Raw genomic sequence first — 24,364 nt, forward strand, 5'->3', positions numbered from 1 at the left:
ATCAAATCATACTGCAATTTGTCGGCTTAGAATGGTATTATACCTTGAAAGCCAGCTTTGATGTTACAAAAGGTAGAAAAACATTATATCTAATTTATAATATATCTAGGTAACATTAGAATAGGAATATCTACCAAAATTCAATAAGAAATCTCTTCACAACCAGAATAATTAATTGGTAATATAGTTATTTGGTAAGTCACTTTGAAAAAAATGTAAAATTATTAGAAACGTGCACCACCTGGTAACATAGTTAAAATAAAAATAAAACTCTTAGAATAGTTTTACACCTTTATTTATTATTAGGTACTATAGTAGTACCCGCCAAAATTTACGAGAAACCTTTAAAAACCTCTCAAAATCTCTGCTAGTGTACCACTGTGAAAATATTTTCATCAAACATGGCCCGAAAAAGGTCGTCCATAAATGACACGATAGTTAACCCCCCCCCCTCTCTCTATCATCACACTTTTTCACAAAATACTTTATTCTCCTGTCAAAATAACATTACATTTTTGAGCTCTGTTAAAAATTATAGATTTCTGTGTAGTGTATAATGAAACATCACATATTTCACAACGCCCCTTAACTTCTCAGTCACAGATCATCACATTATATTATCTGATCCCCCTTAGGGGGTGACATTATATATGAACGACCACCAATTGCATTTTTCAAATAATATAACCGCATCATAACACAAATTATCCCTTACGTACGTTATATTGTATCTATTCAATAATACAAAATGAAAAAAGTTGTTAGTAGAAAAACAGATAATAATTGCTGAAAGAATCTTATAATTCAGTGATAGTTAAAAGATGTTAAAAGACTTGAAGGGCGACTGAAAGCCTGCAGGATCAGTGTTGCCAACTTAGCGTTTTTATTGCCAGATGTATCATTTCTAATAATGTATCTAGCTTGAAAAATTTGCATAAGGCGTATAGCGTTAAATGTAGTGTTTTTAGATACGACACATAGCTAGAGTTGGGTTACGGGATTTTCCCGACGGGAATTCTCGAGAATTTTTTGAGATTTTCCATCTCGAATCTCGAGAATTGAAATTTTAACATTTCGGGATTTCTTTATTATCAAATATTAATTGAAAAAACAATTTTCTATATGAAAAAAGTGGACAGAAAACACAAAACTTTCAAGGACTAATAGGGGCATTTAACACAATTAAGCCAACGTCGACTCAAAATTAGCGCAATTTTTGCAATATCAGGGAATTTTGTGTCTCAAAAGCGTACGCGATTGACAGTCTGTGTTTTTTGAAATTCTATTTTAATAAGTAATGTTTTGAATTTATTTTGTTTTCCTACTTCTGTTTTGTTTGTCTTCTTACATAAATAAAAAAAATCATATTTTTTTTGGAAATTGTCTCTTTTTACACTGATTTTAGGATTTTTACAGGTTTTTTAAGTTTACCGATTTCTCGGGAATTCTCGAGAATTCTTTTCCGGAAATCCCGAATCTCGAGATTGAGATTTTCTCGGGAAATACCCAACATTACAGACAGCTTAAAAATTTTCATAATAAAGCTAGAATATTATACCAGATTTGCCTGAAAATGAACATTTCGGTCTTTTGTACCTTATATTTTATAAATAAATTGTTACATTCAAAATGACAGCAAATGTTTTTTTTATGAATTATTTTATAAGTGGTAAAATACTAAATTCTTCTTCAATCTTTCATGTGAAAACAAAGTTAAAAATTAAGATACCTATATATTTTGAAATGCCAGTTTATATACACGTTTTCACAAATCTAACATTTTTCTGCCACCTATCATGTTTTCTTACCCTATCTGGCATATTTTTATTAGTTGGCAACACTGCAAGTACAGGACTTCATCCGCCAGTGGATCGAGAATGGTTATATTTCATTATTTTATTAGCCTGTGAGTGGATTTTGGAATTCCCAATCTGGTTTCAAAACTATATTATGGCAAGACCAAGATCGCGGTAACGAAGCGAAGATATCATCTCTTTCTATTTCGGGGCAGTTCTTCCTTGCGAAGAACTCCATGCTGTACATACTCCAGAGCAAACCATTCCCGGTGGCCAAAGTCAGCCAGACGAATATATTTCCTACCGAATGATTCACATTTCTTGTGAGGAAGATGAAAATCACCCCGAAGAATCCGAAGAAGATCAGAAGGACGGGGTAAAAGAAACCGAAGGCGTACGTCAGAACGACTTCGTGGATCACCGCAGATATGGTGAACACCAGTAACGTGCTCAATAGCCGATTGCCGGTAAGCATGAAGACATCTTTGTAGATGTACGTGTGTAGCCAGTCGTGCACCACCATGTTCCACATGCGGTAGAATGCTGCGTAGCTCGATTGATTCCACCAATCCTGCAATGAGGAAAAATCATAATATATTGATTCATTTTAATTCAAAATTTATACATATCGCTCTATGGGGGTGAAAGGAGACCACTATTCTAGCAGTGGAATGTTTACACTAAATGTAGACATAGCAATTTAACAGTAGGTATAGTGAAACCGCTTAACCATGCATATTATGAGCGCAGATGCGATTTATTCCCGTCCGCAGACAGTAGGTTAATGCGTCTATATTCTATATGGTGCATGTTGCATCTCATTGTCTCGCCCAGCGTTCCTCCCACTTCATTGTATTCTGCCCAAACTATCGAACCGGCGGTAATCGGCTAATACAGTCTATATAGTCTTATAAAATGAAAGTAATTATTAGTTACCAACTGGGTGTATATTATGAACCAATCACCAACACGATTGCGTTGGTAGCTGAATCGTTCCACGATCGTTGAATCTGGTTGGGTCTGCGAGTTGGCTGGTGTAATTGGGCCTTAATATAGGCTCAAAATGTTGATACATCCAGTCATCAGGTCAGGTCTCATAACCTCAATATGATGATAAATAGCAAGACGTGCATACCATATAGAATCGCCTGTCAGCGAATGTGAGAAGTTCAGCTGTGACGTTGTGCCAACTGTGCAGAAGCAAATAGAATCCGCAGAGGTAGATCAACAGACCTGGTAGCATCGAAGCAAACAACGACAAGACGAACCTCTCTGCTTCCATCGGCTGTAATCAACACAAAATAAAACACAACTAAGCTTAAAACAGGTTAAATATTCTTAGTGGAAAAAGTATAGGTACTAATAAATACCAAAAAATATATACAGTGGAACCTCAATTTTACGTGCCCGGAATTCCGCTGTTTGCGTGTAGTTTCTGCAGTTCCGTTTTATTTTGATACATTTTTGTAAATTTAATTCCCGGTATTACGTTTTTATTTGTTGCAAATATATAGGTATTCATATTGTATCAGCCAGAATACAGGATACATACCGTAATGCTGATTATGCAATTTAGTTAGTAGGTACCTATAATAAACCATCTCATTGCATACATTGACAAATTATTATGGTTAACTTACCTGATTGGGTGTACCGAAGGAAGACCAGTGTGGAACGGTGAAGCGCTCAATGAGGAAGCTCATGTAGAAGATGATTGCTGGGATTTCCATCAGTCTGATGCAGACATTTCCCCATCTGATGCTCTTCGTTCTGAAAATGAGCCAGACTTTAACATTCGACATAACAAGAACCACGAAACCAGAAATTATTAGAATGTATTAATAATATTAACTCATGTTCAATCACGTTCATGACAAAATCTCTTATCAGAAAAATATTAAATTGTGTTTTTTATAGTTTTGAATTCGTATTCTCAATCAGGAGGCAAATATATTATATTAATCTAGCAATATATAAAACCATTTTATCATTTTGTAAAATGGAATTCTACCAAGTACTGAGTCAATTATGTAATTTTAAATTTTACTAAAATTATTATTGTGAGTCATTAGATATGCCTTGCCCTGTCTCAGAATCTGGTCAAAGCACATAGAATTTTGTAGAACGACAGATGTATACAGATCTTTCTAAATTCCGATAGAACTGTGTAGTACAACAGATATTTTGTGAAGTGCACATATTGGCTTTTAATGAAAAATTATAACAAATTTTGACTTCATATATCGCATGATATGTAGATAATGTTACTTAGAAGACTACCTTATTGTTAGTTTAGTTTGTCCAAAAATCGACACTTAGAGCCTTGCAGTACTACGGTCGTGAGATAGACAGTGCCGGATTACTGAACAAGTCAGACTTCTGAAATGCCAGATTACTGAGATTCTGAAATTATAGGCTAAAGAATAGTCTTGCAATTTTTGTTTCATAATATTAGTCATGTAGTTATTGTAATATACGGCCAGGGTTCAAAAATCCCCACAATTATCGCTCGTGGGAAAATTAATTTGACCGCCTGAGCTATATAAAAAATCTAAAACACATATTTTCATAAAATATCAGGGAAATCAGAATCAATGGGAACTGAAATACCTAACGGGTAAGGAGAAGCAGGCAACCGTTCTCGAGTAAAGAAGAATCGGGGATAAACTTAAACACGTGTCAAGAATACATCATACGTCGAATACTGACAACTGCACTCGGTTTATGCATTGACGCTCATTCATTCATAATGCGTATTTCATTTTCGTAGAACACTCACATATTCAAAACCCTGCATCAAAATGTGGTGTATTGAATATAGCCTATAGGAATTATATTTATTAATCTGTTCTGTGGAAGTAGCTCTCGTTTTTATTGTCTCCACTAAAGCGCGTTACTTCCTTTGCGGCCTTCGTAACAAGTACCTACTCCTCTTTTCATCAAATACAAAAGCAAAACTCAATTCAACTTACAACTCGTTACATATTTATTCTCACGTGTTCGTTTAATATAATAAACTTAACCAATCTTTATCTTTAACTTTCATTTCTTTGCTATCTAAGCCGGGAGTTTTAAATATCTTCGGCTCCATTATTCAGCGGCATTTACAAAATAATTGATTATCGCTGAATGGCAATATATTTTTAGTTTAGATTGCTCCTGTTGTATTGCTTCGACATACCTTCCACTCTTTCTTACTTTCTTTCCCTTTCTAGTGACCATAGACAATATTATTATACAACTTAACCTGATTACATACTTCTTGCCCACCGAAATAAATGGTATCTGTCGCACCCAATACTCGCTGTGATACGTACAGTCCTACAAACTTATCTAAAGAATGGTCAAAAATGTAACTACGGACTATTATATGGACGCCATTTTGAAAACGTCGTTCGAATACCAGATTCTGTCCAGTTGCGAGTCTTGATTGGGTAGTTTTCGACTGTGGCTCCCACATCCATTCTTTAGATAAGTTTGTAGGTCTGAACGACGGGGAAGTAAGATGTAGTTTATGCTTCTGTAGCATGGCCTCCACAAGAGCGGGGGGGGGGGGGCTGACAGGGCTCTAGCCTGAGGGCCCGCATGGCGGATCGATCAGATAAAAGAGATAGATACACATTACAAATTTGTTCTAATCGTAAACAAGTCGCCTGCGGTGCTATTTTACTTCAGAGATGTTAAGGTTTTAAAATATGTAGGTAGTTGTGCCATACAATTTTTTATTATTGGGTGCTTATACACTGAATACCCTTAATTTTTACCTCGAACACCATTTGGTAAACGTTACTATACAACGTCACACTGCCTTTAACCTTATTGATAGGTATTGGGCCTCCTAAAGATCCTGCCCTGGGGGCTTGCTTGAGGACGTGGGGGCCATGTTCTGTAGTTCATGATCACTTTCTGATGTCTCTTTATAACGATAATAGCAGAGTATTTTCAATCGTATGGAATGAGTAGATAAAATATACCTTGGGTATGAGTCTCTGTACACCATTGTCGGTGCGAAGAGAAAATATAGGTAGCGAGAGAACGGCGGAAGAGCGATTGTCGAGTCGGTAGAATTCGAGTTGAGGACACGCGGAGAAACTGATCGGACGTACGCGTGAATCTTCATCACGAATCGAACCTGGAAAAATAAATCAATCACTAAAATAATAGTATCCAAGTAAATGACGGTCAACGGCTGGATGACTCCGAGTGGACAAGTTGGGGGGTGCCAAACTCAGCAAGTCCCATCACTCCCATCCATTTGATCAGATTTCCATAAGAACAGAACGGTACATTCATTATTTCAAAAAGAAAATTAATGAATTAAGGAAGAAATTTAGAAAAAACGTAATTTTAATTAAAGTATAATATACTTATGTAAATAAGTACATTATCTACTCAGAAGATAGCATATAAAAAATAGTCACATAATAATTGAATTTAAATTTGTTATGTCCACAATGTTTCGTATTCTTAAATAAATAATTACAAGATAAAAAGGACTTTTTATACCTATATGACGTTTTTAAATTCTGTTGAACTATATAAACTTGACTTGACTAGCTTAATCGATCAAAAAAAATTGTACTTGACATGTCATATTGATTTCCATTGTAACGAAGGTATATATTAATAATTTAGTTGTTAGGACCCCAAACCCCTAGCAACCAATAATGGTGACAAAATAACTTTTCATACAAAACAGAATTAACTGAAAATGAATTCAATTCTACTTAAAGATGGCTAAAAGTATTAAAAAAATGCATTGGCATCGTGTTCTGATATATTCTAAAAGTTTAAAATGTCTAGCTAGTCGGGAAGTTAGTTAAAATTGATTGCAAGATTTGTATCGGACAAAGAACCACCGGACAAATAAGAATACGAGCTAAGAAAAACGTTCTAATAAATAAGTAATCCGCAGGAATCACAGTTATTAAAATATAAATATTGATTAGATAAAATTACAGGAATTACATTTTAATTTAAGTGCAAGAATGTATACAATCATAAAATTTTTATTAAAAGTATTTTTCCGAGTTTTTATCTTATTTCAAAATATGTTTGCAAGTTTTGCTCGATAATTTATTGTCATCTCGCTGACAGTTTCAAATTTTCTTCATAAAAGGTGGTACGTCATGATTGCTGTCTACAAAAAATAAGCGAGCCTCTTTAACTATATACTTACGTACATTTTTATAGATACTCGTATATAAAACATTTGTTATTATAAGTCGGGATAATTCAGAGGAAATGCGGGACTCGGGATTTGTCTGTTGAACTCGGGACAATCCCTCTCAAATAGGGACGTTTGGCAACCTGCAGTCCCATCTGATGGTCTCTTGGCATTTAGAGTATTTTTTAAAACCTCTTCAGTCCCTGTTTTTGTCACATAATATTGCAATGGTTTTGAAAAAAACTTTTTTTTATCGATTCTACAATTTTTGAATTATCGATGTCTAAATCTGTTTTGCGGTACAAACCCATCTTCAAAACGATATATTGCTAAATCTAACATTATAGAATCAAACTTTATATCAAACGCATTTCTTCTTCCCATATCTTCCCCATGAACACCTGACAAGTGACAATCTTATGTTATTTTTTGTAAGTTATGAAATGGAGAAACAATAGTAATTATTGCGAACATACCATCTCTAGGATGACAATAAAAGTAGATGCTATCGGAAACACGATTCTCTCGCACACGTAGATGATGCTGATTGAAAACGAGACTTGGAAAATGACGTAACAGCTCAGCCAGAACAGATCCCATAACTTGCGAATCACACCTGAAATTTATTTCATTACATTATTTTAGTGTCCAATTAGTCACAAGCTTTAATAAATTGTTAAAAATCTTAATATTCTACTAGACAGCACCAAGAAACCGCTGGATTATTCTCTTCTGAGTGATGATCATGGGTAATGAATATCATCTGATACATTGACCGATGATCGGATAACGGATATGATACCCAAAGAAGGCATTTTTGTATCAAATATTTTTTTACAGCATCTTGAATAACTTGTAGATTTACTTACCGTTTTTACCAAGACCAGATCTGCCAATGGCCCACTGTCTGAAGAAGAAGTGCGGCAAAAAGGCGATAAGTTGCATCACTGCCCATACACCGATAACGGTGTCCATCTTGCCAAATCCTATCCGTATCAAGCCAAATCCTACATTTATACTGAAATTTAAAATAAAAATCTTTGTAGGTATGTCCTCATTATGCAAATGATAATTCCCGCTGGCGAAAATTTCACCAATGGCTATAAAATACGGTAACCACTTTTGAATTATCTTGGAAAATATTTCATAAAATAGTGACCGTTTTTTTAAACCTAATATCTCAGTTTTATTACTGTTTTGTTTGTATGATATTATTAAACAATATTTCTTGCTAAAAATGTTTGAAAACTACTACTTGTGAGAAAAAAATATAAATTGAATATTGTAAGTTTGTCGAATACCTGAATAATTTCTAAAAAATGTACGTTGCTTTATGTCAGTTTATTTGCCATGCCCATCTCCAATTATTGAGAATATTTTAGTTCCACAAACAACCATTCTGACGGGATAAACTTTCACAACTTCAAATAATACATACAGTATAAAACCTCGCAAAGAATGCTATATCGCAGTGATGGTGAACCTATGGCACGCGAATGTTTTATGTTGAAGAGAAAAAAAATAGATAAGCAATTATAATAATTTTAAAAAATTACAAATAAATATATAAAGTACTTATATAATATTATACAATAATCACGACATAGCCATGTATATTTTCTTCGGTTTTTATTAATATTTTTACCAATGGTGTTTACCAATCGATGCGCAAACGGAAACGATGAAATTCATGCATAAATGATAAATCGCATGGTATAAGAAATAGCAGGCAGATACTCTTCAAGAGTAGGCATTACATTTGGTTTAAATTGCTTGGTCGGTCGTTAGGTTTTATGCGTCACACATAATATTATTGCACTGACCTCATCAGGCGGCGGGGGAAGTCGCGCCGCGAACCTCCGATTTTGATCGATTTACAATCATTTTACAATGCTTAAGATCACTGTAGCTAGAGAATGCCTTATCTTTACAATTTCTTTGTAAAAAACCAAACTAAATAATACAGAAATACTCAAGAACTCAATAATATATATTTTTAACTTTCTTAATAAAATTTTTATAAATATTTTTCCCTATGAAAAGATGTTCGGCACCTCAGACAGTCAAAAAATAATAGTTTGGGAAATTATGGGCATGCGTACGTGTAAATTTCAATTTTTCAATTTTAATTTATTTTACATATTGTGGACATTACAAATTATAAGTTTAAGACGTTCACAACATGATATTTAGAAACAAATAAATATTATTAAAAAAGTATTATGTAATATTGTAATTATGCAATATTAAGTTATTCTATAGTATAAATGTGTAACTACAAAAAATATGAAGTATATAGGTACAAGGAAGTACACCGGATGAGTTAAGCAGACCCTATTTTAAGAATTTATAAAATAACGTCCACCTATACTCATTCTCACGTATATGGAATATATCAACATCCGAAGCAATTTGGTTGAACAGAGTTATTGCTCTCCCAATTGGCATCACCAATGGCAGGTTAGTTCTGCTCCTCGGGAGAACAAACAACTGGTTCGCAAACCCTGCTGTATAGTATATTATATATATATATATAACAATATTTTGTCTATGTTAGATCCACAACCAAGGGCCACGGGATCAAGAATATAAGGTTATTATTTGTGCATTTAACAATATCTAAATATAATGAAATAACCAATGTGCTCCTACCTTCCACGGTCCACCAGGTCGTACATTACGGTATTGCAGAAGAGAAGAATTAATATGACAATACATATATGATAGATGGTTCGGATGTGAGGAATCTCCATAAGGTCCGTGAGGAGTGAGTTGCGTGCAATATACTCCTTCTCTGGTAACTGTCCGCTTTTCCGTAAATTTCTGGAAAAGAAAACAATTCAAAATTCAATAATATATCTAACTAAATTAAATCAAAGATACTTTCATATTATCAAATAATATAGGTATAGACTTTTTTCAATTTCAATTCAGTCTCTGAATCACTTTATTTATCTAAATAACAAGTAGTGGGGGGCTTGTCATCATCGAGTGGTTATAATAGCTATCGCAACATTTAGACACGTTTGCATTATAATGTGAATGTTTTGGTTTCGGTACAAGTCTACCATGTTTATTCTCGAAATAATAAAATAATTATTGTATGTCGTAAGTAATTAATAAAACAATACCGTATATTTATTTTTAAAAAAATCAAGATTCTGAGCTTATCTTGATAATTAATATCCGTAGATTTAATATGTGTACTTGCCAGACCCAGGATTTGAGCCTGGGACCCACGGCGTTATAGTCCAACGCTTAAGCCGCGCGGCCACCGTGGGTGTCAATTGTTTTTAATTAACTAATTGGTATTAATTGGGTATATTACTACATTATTAGGAATCGAAGAACTGTGCATGTAACGTCTTCGTGCATTCTAGCAAAACTAAAATCTGGCAAAGGAAACTTTCTTTTACAATATTTTTGTGTGAGGTCTGTGCGGAGGATGAAAACATGTGTGCGGACACATCTTTGTAGGTGAGCGTGCGTACACACGCACACCTTACAGGGAACATTCCTGGCAAGTACACATATTGTTTTTCAATTTGTGTGTGAGTCAGGGTATGAACCTAATAGGTTGAACAAGTGGCTGACATCCATTTCTCGTAAAAAAACAAAATCTGTTAATACAAACCTCTACTCTGTGGAGGCCCATATGATCCTATTAGAATCGGACATGGTCAAACAAAAAAAAAGATTTAATAATTCATCTAAAATTGGGTTGGAATAGCTTTTGACAGCAGGCAGACGGCAGACGGCGACTAGCAGCTGATTATTCAATCGTCTTTGTTGTCTATTTTTTATTTTCACTTTCATATATTTAGGCCTGGCCTTCCTTCAACACCTTTGGACAAAACTGATTTAAATACAATACAACACGGGGTATAATATTAAACTGAGTTTTGATATATCTTGTTTTCTTTAAACGAATCTGCAATACGAAATGACTTGCATATGATTTAATCAGTAGTGTATTTTTTCAGTTTCACTATCGTAATATTATAATATTAATCAGGCACTGTCTTCTAGAGACGATTTTCTTTGACGTCATTGGCTATTAGTTTTTATACTCGTCACAATCATTTTATGGAACTACAATGTTTAGCGGGTCTAGGCCTCTGGCAAAAAAAATCCCATCTGAACGATCCAGGGCCAACGGTTTTCATTCACCTTATTCTTATATCCGCAAAACCTGTACAGCAATTGGTAAGAGAAAAGATAAAATATATTTGGCCCAATCTGCGAGGCATAGTCGCTATAATTACGAGCTCTACGAGGTATTTTGGGCCTGACGTCGTCAGATTTATCAAATCAAACTAACAATGATCCTCGCGTGTAATGGGTCCAAAGGGTAAACGAAGTGGTTACATGTAAATTGTACGTATTACATTTCGCTGTAGCACATTATACCATGAGCAGTCAGAGATTCCCGTGTAGCATTGCAGACAGTTAAGTAGTGCTACAATTTTATTCTATTCAATAAATTAAAGAACAATAATTTAATATCAATTGGTATCAAATGATTGATAAAAACGCCGTCATTATAATCAGATATTTTTTATATATACGACTTGATTCGAGAACCTATCAGACTTTTGTGTAAAGTATACTGTATGATTGTATACTTATCTAATTTACTTAGACTAGGTCAGTGGTTCTTAACCGGTGAACCGCGGAGCACTGGTACACAGCTTGCTTGTTGCAAGTTCACCGCGAAAAAATGATAAAAGCAGAAAATTCCGCGAATTAGTGAAAAGCAAAAAGTCCTTCGCGAAATAATGAAAGTCGAAGAAAGATCTAATGTGTTTGTGAATTTTCGTACCAAGAAGAAGAATTGACCACCTTATCAACGGATCGCACCTTTCGCACGAGGAATTTTGGCTTTTTGTCCAAGACAAATATCCAGCTCTCAACACGAGGGCACTTAAAATCTTGTAACAGTTTTCACAACAACAATACAGAACAAATGTTCGAAATCATATTTCTGAAATCTGCAAACTCCGACAATCTCGGGTACCACATTAATTGATTTTTACATCAAATAAATTTCATTTTGTTAAGGATACTTTTAGTTACAGTTTTTCCATATAAATTATGTATAATACCTATACCTTTTCTTTAATATTTTTTCTTTGACTGTTATGTAATCTGTCTAATTTGTAATAAAAGTTATTTTTCTGAACGTTTGATTTTGGTGCACCGCAATTTTTTCTTATGATGAAAAGTACACCGCGACATCGAAAAGGTTAAGAACTACTTGACTAAATACTTAGAGTATACGTTTTATAACTTTGCACTTTTTTGCACTCTTTACTATACTGATATGCCTTTTTGCCTGATTACCTCGCATGGAATTAGATCAAAAAATGATAGTCACTTGTATTATTATATCTAGTATTAAATAAATAGATAGATAATATATAATAAAAAAAATATATTTAGAATATTAGAATATAGGTAAGTATTACATTATTTTAATCCTAGAGCCGGAGTGCAAAGCTATGAAGCGTATACTCTGCCTACCTATTTTCTTCTCTTTCCTTGTCTTTCGGTGGTTTTTATTACGTATTTTTTAATCGGTTTAATAAAGCGTCAATTAGATTGAGCTACTTTACGAGCTGCTTGTTGGCGAATTTACAATCTGCCTGTAAAGTCGCCCAGTGTCATCATCGAACAAGCTAACAAGCAGATTGTAAACAATCTACCGAGAAAAGTTGAAAGCCGGTCAACTTTACACTCTACACGCCGGCGTATGGGCCTACTGCGTCTGCGCAGTAGAACGTAGTAGCGACCTCCCGGTAAAAAACGAACTACGTTCTGTCAAAATAGTCGATAGCTTGTTGGCTTCTCAGCGAATGGAAAGTTTTGTGTGTCATCATCACAATCGCAGTAGCCGAATCGCCCGCTTTTAAATTCGCCAACAAACAGCTCGTAAAGTAGCTCAATGTAATTGACGCATTAGGCCAGGAAATGATTTCAATAGTATACAGCCATGTATTTCCGATACAACATCTCACGACGTACGACGTACAAATTCCCGGTCACGAAACGAAGTACGGGAAGACCTCGATTTCATTGGCTTAATGGCATAAAAAAGACCGAACGCTGGGTATGATCGGGTTGAGAACGGTGGAGTAAGCTTGAGTCGATCAAGGTCCACCCTGGGCTGTATTGCCAGAGAAGAAAGGTAAAAGGTTAGTTTTTCTTCTAGTATAACTTATACATACTACCATGTGACTAAATATAAATAATATTTATGCAGTTCTCTTATCATCTGTTGATTTTCAAAATATTGTCAGTACGATTGCACTTAAATAATTGGCATCACTAATTCAAACAGATAATAATGACATCGAAATAAGAATTGTTTGAAAGAACTCGACCACCGGACGTAAGTGTAAGTACCCTCGTACCAGTGATAACAAGAGTGCTCGTGCACTTAAAATCGAAAGAAAAAAATAAGGTCAAAGAACATGATCCCGAAGATTATTATTATTATTACTAATTCCTATCTACATGTTGGTGAGATAAAGATTCTCTAGTAGGTTTATTATTTATTTGAAGAGTAGTTTTGCTGTAAAAAAATCAATGTTTGTTGTTGGAATCTCAAAGATTGAAAAGATAAATTAAATTTTTTAATAATAATTATAATATTAATTATTATGTCTCGGTACTTACAAGAGTATGTACCTACCTAATGAGTGATTATGTATTAATGATATAATCTGGAATTAGGTGCATTCAAACTTAATAAAGTGTTGCTAAGTATTTTTTTATATTCATCGGAATTATTAATAACTTCGATATCTTATCTTATGCAGTGGTGTTCCCCAAAATGATAATATTACATTTTTCAAGCAATATTTTTTTAAATTGCCAGTAATTAATTTAATTAGTTAAAGCACATTGATAATATACAAATCTCCTTCTTGCAGGGTGTTATGCATACGTCAACTACATTAAAAAAGTTAATAATTATAAATTTGTAATGAATCATTCGGATGTTTTGGATAATTTTAATGTTGAAAATGATTGTTTTAATGTCCAGAATTCAATATTATTAGTGGTAAGTAACGTTTTTTTTTTTCGAAACTTAAATGGACGGTTTCAATTTTTTTAAAACAATTTTCTAGATATACATTTTATTACAACGTTTTTATTAGCCCGTATTCTTGTTTGTCCGGTGGTTGTTTATCCAGTACAAATCTTGCAATCAATCGATTTTTAACTAACTTCTCGACTAGTTAGACATATGAAACTTTTAGAATATATCAGAACACGATGCCAATGCATTCTTTTAATACTTTTAACCATCTATTTTAAGTAGAATTGAATTCATTTTCAGTTAATTCTGTTTTGTATGAAAAGTTATTTCGGAAGAAATCCGTAATCCAATCCACTATTATTGGTTGCTAAGGGGGTGGTCCTAACAACTAAATTATTAATATATACGTGCGTTACTATGGAAATCAAAATGACATTTCAGTATTCTATATTTGTTTGTTTATTGCAAAATAGCAAAAATGATTTGTTGACAATTGCCTTATTTGTCCTAAATTATTAATACATAGAATTAATGTCAAGTTTATATGATTCAACAGAAAATTTAAAAACGTGGTATACCTACCTATAAAAAGTTATTTTTATCTTGTAATTATTTACCTTTGATTGTCTTCTGAATGCTGTTTATGGGGTACATGGTTCTTCCCATTGTGATTACTCTGCTCAATTTCTTTTAACACATTTGATAATACGCCGATTGTGTCTTCCAATTGATGTCTTAATTTGTCATTTAAAGGCTGGAAAAATATCAGAAATTATTATTAAATATTGTTTAGTGCACAGAGTGGTGTCTCACTTTGTACATAGGTATAGGCATATACATAGGTATTCGATCCAGTGCAAGAACCCAATGGGTTGGGTGAATGGCGAATCTAATACCTATTCTTCATTTAAAAAAGTCTGTTAAGACAACTTCATGGTAAATTACTTTATTCTTTAGACTTGAAAAATTGGTTATCATTTTTCGATCGTCATTGTGTATAATTCATTTTTCCTTCTTTACTTGACATTTTGGCTTCTTTGCAAGGGTGGCAAACGCCACTCTAAATGTGACATAAATAATAAACTATTTCTTTAGTCTACGAATAATTTACAAGATTTGTGAATGCCTAATTTTTTAAATTGAATATACCTACATAATTTGAAATAATTTCCACACGTTGATTAGTAATTAGGGTACTTAATTGATACCTTGATTTAAAATACAAAAACTAACGCAATTTGATAAGCATTTTATGTAAGCACTACCAATTAATTTCGTCGTAATTAGATAGAACGCCTGTAGTTTCAAAGCACATTGGCGTGAATCCAGTGGTAACAGGTTCAAGTCCCGTCGGGCGTCGTATTTCAACAAAAATATTTTTTTCTATTATCTGAGGCCTCGTCCAGGGTAGCCGCGTTCGGCGGAGCGTTGAGCGGTGCGCGCAACTCAAACTCAGTAGCGCACCCAGGGGGGGGGCCAGGGGGCCTTGGCCCCCCCCAAAATATGGAAATCATCAGAATGATTTTACACATTGAAATTGAAAGCCAATAAACTATACCTTGGGCTTAGACAAACAACACGGAAAAAAATGATTTGTAATTCTCTAGCACCCTTTTTAGTAAAATTTCTTAGAATTTAATTTCTAACACAAAAATTTCGAAACACTGATGTCAGGTTTTTTTAGAAACCCGTTCCCTAATGAAATTCTCGGTGTCCACCAGAATTCTGGAGTGGTATAGGTCCCTAGCCTGGAAGCCCGGGCTGTGGAGGGCCGGCGTGTCGGGTTGACCAGATAAGTGAGATAAACATACATCATAAATTATCTTTAATAGTAAAAAAGTCGCCTGCGGCGCTATTACACTTCATGACTATGAACATTTTAAATTATATAATTGTTCAATATATTTTCAGATTATTATATTGTGTTGATACTCGACAGCTCCATTATTAAAGTAGATGTATTGAAAATCGCCAATAATTCACTGTATAAGTACCCTCAATTTGAACTAAAACACAATTTGAAAAATGTTAATGTAGTGTTTCACACTGTCTTTAATCTAAGCGGTGGATAGGGGGCCCGTCAATTACTCTAACCCAGTGGTCGGCAAACTCATTAGTCAATAGAGCCAAATATCAACAGTACAACGATTGAGATTTCTTTTGAGAGCCAAATTTCTTAAACTGAAATTATATGCGTAGGTAGTAAGTAGGTACACTGCTAATTTACTTAATATACTTTAGTTAAAGTTTTAAGTTCTTATTAAATTATAGGTAGGTACACTGAATAAAACTGAATATCATACGTAATAATGATCTTATTTATTAATAAAAATTAAATTGTAAGTCAGGTATCCATAAAATTGAATCATGACAATGATTGACAAACTCAATGTGAATAATGGCCTTGCATCTCCTTGTAAAGTTTGGGTAAGTCAGGTTCGTATGTTGTTGATTTAATTTTAAGCACGATACCAGGTTCTCATCAATAAATCGATTTCTCAATTTACTCTTGATTTCCTCTCTTGGAAATCTTTTTACTTACCACAAAATTTGCAATATTAACATTGTTGAAAGATTTTATTCAGTACCTAATTAAATACAGAACTTTATTTATTAACATTGTTGAAAGATTTTATTCAGTACCTAATTAATAAATACAGAACTTTATTTTTCTTGACTCTTCTCCTCAGCTGCTTTCTTCCTTGCATCATCGACAGAATATTTAGCGCAAAATTACGAGTTTTTAGTTGTAGTATCTCTCTAAATTTGAATGCGCTAACTTTTCCCGACACATAAATAAAGGTCGGTAAGCCATTTAAGTTTTGAATAAACGCTAAGTCTCGGTCTATTCAACATTACATTTACGGTTATCCTCTTCTATTTTCTTTGCTTCTTCTTTGTAGCCATGTCAAATATGGCAGAGAGCATCTGTGGAAGAGCCGCACTCAAGGGGCCAAAGAGTCGCAGTTTGCCGACCACTGCCCTAGCCTGAGGGCCCGTTTCAGGATGTGGGGGCCATGGTGTAGGTACACCGAGTGCAATAGACAAAAGACCGATAAATGAGATATTAGGCTGTGTTTTATTGAGTAGGTTGTGTATAATTTAAAAGCAATAATACTTTTTTTGTCCATTTTCAATTAATATTTTGGAACCTCAATATTAAAAAACCAAAAATCTGCGATAAACATTCGGCGAAAAGAACGACTACACCCACTATGGTGGTGGTGTAAATCAAAAGAACATTTTTTTCGGTGGAATTCGGCATAAATATTGTAGCTCTCTAGACCAGTGTTCCCCAAACTTTCGACATCTGTGTACCCCTTCTATAATTTTCGTAACACTGAGTAATCCTCGTCAAAGAAAAATGCATATAAGTACTTTAATAACAATCAAAATATATTCCTTTTGTAGTACATAAACAAAATAATAATAAACGAAAAATAAGATTCATTCTTAATAAAATATAAATAAAAGTTATATTTAAAAAAATAACATTCATTATAAACCATGAGAAGGATGAAATTATTTATGTTGAAACGACAGATCATCATAATTTGGTTCCCTGGTTATTAATTTTAATCTGAGATGCGGTTACACACCCAAAGGCTGTTCCTTTTTTTGACTTAATGTCTACAAATGCTGAAAAGCAACTTCACATAGATATGGAGTTGAAAAAGGCAATGTTTTTCAGGAATTTCTCTGTTAAAACTGGATACACATGTTGAATTTGCAACCTAAATGATGTTTAAGTACACTCCTTATATTTATTTTGAAAGAATCCGTCTGAAGCTAATAATTCCAACAATTGCTCTTCTTCCGCATGCGATAAACCTTCTAGCATGGATGTTGTATTAATGCTTGTTGCACCAGGCGTAGCCATAACCCGGTGCAGCGCGTACCCCCACCAAACTCTTCCCGTACCCCAGGGGGTATGCGTACCACACTTTGGGAAACACTGCTCTTGACCAAGCGGGTAGCACAGCCGATATTATTTAAGTAATGTTTAAGCATACTAGGTATACATGGCTACCATGGTCGCTGTTCACTTCCAATCCGCCAGTCGCTGATGACACGCTCAACGGTTACCGCCACTATGCCTCCAATTTAATAAAAACTAGGAGAAACTGTACAAATATATCGCCGTGTATTGTGAAATTATGTAAAAATATTTATATGAAGAAGAAAAAGAGCCTATGGGACTAATTTCCATTCTCCTCCTTCGGCCCCCCCCAATAATAAATCCTGGGTGCGCCACTGCTCAAACGTATAACCGTGTGTGAAAATATTCGTAGACAATGTCTTTTTTGTTATACGTTTGAGTTGCGTGCGCCGCTTATCGCGCCTATCCTGGACGGGGCCTGAGGGTTATAAAATGATGTAGGAAGATATGTATCAAAAACGTTCGCTGATAGCTAACGTTCCTAGTAAAACGGTGATATGTATTATTAGAGACCGGGGATGCTAGATCAGACCTGGGACTTTGCTGAAATACCCAGAGTTCGGATTATAGCGTACATAATATATTTTTATTGAGAATACTCATTCGCAATAGCTAAATTACATGAATTAGACAGATTAGTGATGGATTGCACTCGGTCCCACTTTTTCTGGGATTTTTAAAGAGATTTTTCATGATTAGTCATGTATTGTTTTATATTCACTTGCCTGATGCTTATTGTCTTGATTCTGTTCTGCCTGTCCTATATTTCTCATTTTTGTAGAAGTATTTAATCTGGAATCCTGAGACATCTTGTCCTAAAGTTATCTGAAACAAAAAATAATTAAAAGTAAGTAAATTATCATTTTCACTCTGTAGTGCTTCCATAGAGTTGATGTAACAGAGGTTAGGTATATTACGAGGTATGATTGATGACCATTCACCCAATCTACTGAAGCCGTGTTCTGGAGCAAAAGCTCGCTAATTTATACCAGACGCACGATACGAGTCCATGGTTTTGAATACGAATGCTCTACCAAGTTCTCTACCGTGGGAATGTCATTTTGTCTTCTTAATGATATATGGCCATCTGTTTCTGGTACCACAGTTCACGGTTACGGCGAACTGCATGCGTACAATTTACATGTAACCGATTGATACGCCTGCTGTCTTTTTTCACGAATCGAACAATTTTCGTTAATGAAAAATATAATAGGTATATCTACCTACTTGCTGAAGTATTCTGTAATAAGTTTTATGATAACTGACATATTTATTGAAAAACACATTGTGGACGCTACAAATTAGAATTTGAGACGTTAAAAGATGTGATTTAAATGGAAAAAATGGTACAATTAAAACAAGTTAAACAATAATACATAGTTATATAATAATATGTAGAAAATATTACCCTCACAAGAGAGAAAAGATAAAATTAAAAAAACACAGCATATCACTGAAAATGGTTTTATGTCTTTGGGGACCGTATTGAGTAGTCTCTCACCCCTCGCTAATGGTGCCTGATAAGATTGGCACGAGGAAACAGTTCTGACCCAGAAGCAGTGGCAATGGATGGAAGTAGGCTGTTAAGATCCGACATAAATAGTGCACACTAAACTTTGCCAGTCATACTTATTTGTTCTCATTGAACAAGGAATACAATTTTATTTTAAGATGTTGCTGATTAATTTTTAAAAATCAATAATTGTTAAATTGTGCTTAAACCAAATAGTAATAGTTTAGGTATGCAATGGGCGATCCGACAAAATTTGTGCACACTTTTTCACTCGTACGTATTTATTTTGTTATCGTTGAATTATTACGAATACATATTTCAAATGGTGTTGATAAATTTTTTTAAACTCATTAAGTCCTACCTAGCCAAACTATAATCGATAAAAAATCTATAAAAAAAAATTAAATTATATATGGTTGAATGGCATAATTTTAGATATTTTATAGATTAACGAATATTTTTTGACGATTATTTATTATGGCTTAATTTAAGCATAGTTTAATTGAATTTTATAAACTAACAAACACTATCTACACACTGTTGCATTAGTTAAAGGAAAACAAGTACGTGTGACTAACAAAATTTAGTGTGCCCTGTTTATGTCAGATCTTAGCAGCCTACCTCCACCCTTCGCCACTACCCAGAAGAAGTCATGGCTGCGCTGCGACCACGTAGACATATGACGGGTGCATATAAATTGAAATCCTTTAAGACGTCAGGATTGGAAACCATCCTTCATGAGAGATCTACGAGATTCAAGATTGTGAAAAGCGGGCATGCCCTGTAGAAAGGCAGTCGGAAAATAATCGTTTGACGAATTTATTACTGAAAGTAAAACAGTATGTCTTACAATAAAGATATACTTCGACATTTCTTCTGAATGCGCTCTAAAATAAGCTTGTAGAAAACTTCATAAGGACTCCAGATAATACAGCCATATTCAAGAATACTACGCACTAACAAGACGTAGAATGTACGTATGACATATTGATTCTTGAACGGTTTTTTTTATAATATTATGAAATTAAAAATAAACCATTATTGAATACTGTGCTACGTCACTGAATGTTAATATTTATTAATTGTACCTACGTAAGAAACACGTAACAATGTTGTTAATAAAAAACGCTGTCTTATGCGATTTGTAATATTAACATTATTACCTAATATGTATATTATTATTAGCCAAAAGCTATAATAGAGATAATAAGTAAGTTATTTCCAACGTACTTACCTAACAAGTTTTGTTATTGTAAAAAAATAAACCGAAAATCAAATCAAATTTGGATCGATTGTGAACGAAAAATATATTATTATTAACTGATAATTTCTGAAATTTTGGCTCGGTCAGTAATTATTAGGATTGTTTCGCGCGATGAGTTCATTTGTGAAATCATTTGGGTACGAAACCAAGTCACGAGGTCCCGACGAAGAAGAAAAATAATGATGCTTTTTTTATACTAGGATATGTACATATAACATATATCAGAAGTCAAATGACATAGGATCAGATATTATAAATACAAAATTGTGGCAAACACGAATATCAAGTTAGGAGCCACGACCACTTATGTGACAGGCGCCATGACTTTTCGTGTATACTATCGTCTCAAGTAGACAAATCACAATAGAAACTGCGTCTCTCTAATAACGTATACGAAAAAGGTCTCAGCACCTGGACTAGTGTGCTGATTCCGGATAATATTATGCGTTGAACACAAACGAACTTTAGTTGCTTCAAAATAAAAACACATTTATGTAGGGTATTTAAATAATGGAAATTTTAAGTAGGTGTATTTGAGGTCCTATCGTTAATTGGAGTGGCAGTGTAAATAGCAATTAATTTTTGTATAGCTTTCATAAAAATACTTTTTAAAAGCACGATTTAGAAAACCATAGTAACGGATGCCAGAATGAGACTGCCGAATGAGTCCACTAATAAAATGTGCCAAAGCATGTGGATATATTCCAACCACAGCGCAACCCTAGAAAAGGTAAAATGAAGTGGGTCCATACTGTCTTCCCTGTGGCCTGTTTGTCGAGTCGTCTCTGAGCAGAAATGAGCTCAATGTGTATTGAGACCACACGATGAAAAACAAATTAAGTACTAAATTTGATGTCCTCGTGGGGAGATGCGATTCGCAGCTCTCCGATGATTGTGATTTTTAGGAGGACATTGCACACTTAGTGGTACGTAGCCATAAATTGACAAACTATAAGAGCGTACATAAGTGAAACGGTAAATGATTTTCAACGGTATGTAGAACGAAATTACGGCCGCGTTGCCATTCGGAGAGCGATTGTCGAGGCGTTTGCACGTCGATTCATTTTGTCATGGCGTCGGATGAAAATATTCTTAAATCGTATAAAGATGACTAAAAAACTTTACATATGTACTTAAAAAAGAAAACATGTCAATGAATATACTATTATTATTACGAATATAATAATAAACATATCATAAAAAGGACGCATGTTGAACTTTTGTGACAAATTATATTTCGTTCGGCTTCCGTCATTTGCACCCGCGACCCGCATTCCGCGCATCGCCTAGTCACGATCTTTTTAGACCATGCCTCAGCTGAGGTATAGCCTTAATTGAACATGTACCGTTTAAAAAAAAAGTTTTTTTTCGGTTAGGTACATGTTCAAATACGCGCGTTAACACGATCTTACTCCCTACTTCAGTTACCGTTTGTCAATTTATGGCTACGGCCGTATGTTGTAGCTTAACCACTGGGAAATGCCAATAGAAATGGCGTTTTTCAAAAAATACTACCTTATTCTTAGTTCAATAATTATTATAAAACAATCATTATTCGTAGGATATTTATCACACTTAAATGGTCAAAGACATTGCTTATAATCCGTATCTTTAGAATTATCTTCAAATGTGTTAATCTTGCCCATTTTTAAAATAATAAAATGTCTCATTCTTGTCAAATTTGGGATCACAGAGATTATCAATATATTTTTTTATCGTAAATATTTCACTATAATAATGTCAACATAAATTTTACTAATGGTTTTATAAATGCATTTAAAAATTAATAAATGTAAAAAATCTTAACACCACTGTAGGTACATGGATGTACTGAAATATAACTATATTCTAAAACATTAGATCGAGAGGTTTAAAATAATACTATTTTATGTAATAAAAATACTTTATGCAGTCATTAAATGTTTAAAATAAATATAAAGGATAATAAGGCTTCAAAATTAATAGATTATCTACAACGTTTAAGGAATGTCCAGGATCACGCTTTTAAAACACCATAAAAGCTCCATTTTGACCTACGCGGAGCACGTGGGCCGTTAAGAGAAATAATAAATTAGATTGTTAGTTTTATCTAATTTCCATTGCACCATCACAAATTAACGTGTCAAATATTTATTAGGTATAATTAAAATACTTAACAGTTTTGCACATATCACAAATTAACCACATAAAACACTATTTATTATACTCACCTAAATAATCTATTAACTTTATAAAATAATACTAATTAATTTAGCTTTATTATTCGCAATGAGCACTGTTTTAACACTGTACTTTCACTCATAACACTTGTACCCTGAATGACAAAAAAACCCACTTGGTTTGTGATGAACTGATGAATGATAATATTATTTTTAAGCCGATTATAAAAATATATCTCATAGTGTCACAGTCCGACAGATATACCTACTCTGATTATTAATGTGATTAATGTAATGACATCGCATTCTTGATAAAGATAAGTAATTTCTCAGTAATTACCCAATCAATTATGTAATAAATATATTTTTAAATAATACATTGTGATGTTACTCTGTTTCTATCTATTTCTATATATATACACAGAGATCGATAGAGTTGGGTGGGTACCTACTACAATACCACCATTATAAATAAATTATTGTTTGAATAAAATAAACAAGAACTGCTGGTTAAACCAGACACGCTCTACGTACTAAGAGTCCGATTTATTTACTAAAATATCATTTTAATTTACTTAGTATAATAATCATTGTCATTACGTCTTGTAGTAACGAGTAGAGATGAGTACGTCCATTGCCGACTCAAGTAGAAAGCCGATACATTCACAACGACTGGACCTACTTTTTCCTCCCCCCCCCATTGCTATCTAAGGATGGCCTGTCATCGCCTGTAATTTTTCTACATAGTGCTCATACTGACGCGTCTGTCGTGTTCACACAGGGAATGGTTTGATTTTAATAGATAAGTTACATGATATATAATACACTAGCATTAACACACCTTCCACAAATGTAATGCATAGATCAATGCTACATATTTTTTTGAAATCGATATTATCACCGGTTTTTGTGTGAAGGACTAGTCTGACTTTGACAACTGATGAATAACATGAATGTATATTATTTATAATTTATTAATATATTTGATTTGAGAATTTTGTATAATTCAATTTGAAACGAGAAAGGGCGAATCAGTATGTCAAGCAATCTGGGATCTGATTTTGACAGCTGAGGCCCAATTTTGTTTTTAATATTTTTTGATGATATTGTCAAAGTTATAACCAGTTCTTCTTGTTTGCTATTCGCAGATGATCTTAAACTTTTTCGAACTATTGATACCCCATTATGCTGTGCGATGATGGAGTCTGACCTAGATGCTATCTCGCAATGGTCTATCTTGAATAAACTTGAATTCGCTACCTCCAAATGTAATATTATTTCATTCAGTCGCTCAAGGCAAACCTTATTGTTCCGATACACATTGTCTGGTATAATATTGAGTAGGGTAACGGAGATAAAAGATTTGGGTGTATTGTATGATGCAAAGTTCATTTTCAATCAGCATGTTCTTAACATCAGTACTAGATCTAGCAAAATGCTTGGTTTTGTTATGAGGGTTTCAAAATCATTCGAAAACGTC

At 33.9% G+C, this 24,364-nt stretch overlaps 1 protein-coding gene across 7 annotated transcripts; it reads right to left on the minus strand.

Moving 5' to 3' along the window:
- Positions 1-280: 280 nt before the first annotated feature.
- Positions 281-23,439, minus strand: LOC147065003 (sterol O-acyltransferase 1-like). Of its 7 annotated transcripts, none has more exons than XM_085958385.1 (10): positions 22,936-23,439; positions 18,674-18,773; positions 14,626-14,762; positions 9,616-9,786; positions 7,833-7,981; positions 7,440-7,579; positions 5,771-5,928; positions 3,437-3,566; positions 2,932-3,081; positions 281-2,367 (listed from the first exon to the last, which is right to left on the minus strand). In XM_085958385.1, exons 2-10 carry the CDS (start codon positions 18,755-18,757, stop codon positions 1,900-1,902), a joined length of 1,587 nt encoding a protein of 528 aa, XP_085814511.1. In that variant the 5' UTR covers positions 18,758-18,773; positions 22,936-23,439; the 3' UTR covers positions 281-1,899. The 7 variants fall into 7 exon arrangements, with proteins under 7 accessions (XP_085814511.1, XP_085814514.1, XP_085814512.1 ...); XM_085958388.1 differs by having other exon boundaries at positions 23,401-23,425; XM_085958386.1 differs by having other exon boundaries at positions 23,225-23,418.
- Between the last annotated feature and the right edge of the window lie 925 nt (positions 23,440-24,364).

Source organism: Rhyacophila brunnea, unplaced genomic scaffold (assembly GCF_057557595.1).
Source record: "Rhyacophila brunnea isolate RB1 unplaced genomic scaffold, BYU_Rbru_1.0 scaffold_7, whole genome shotgun sequence".
NCBI classification, from domain to species: domain Eukaryota; kingdom Metazoa; phylum Arthropoda; class Insecta; order Trichoptera; family Rhyacophilidae; genus Rhyacophila; species Rhyacophila brunnea.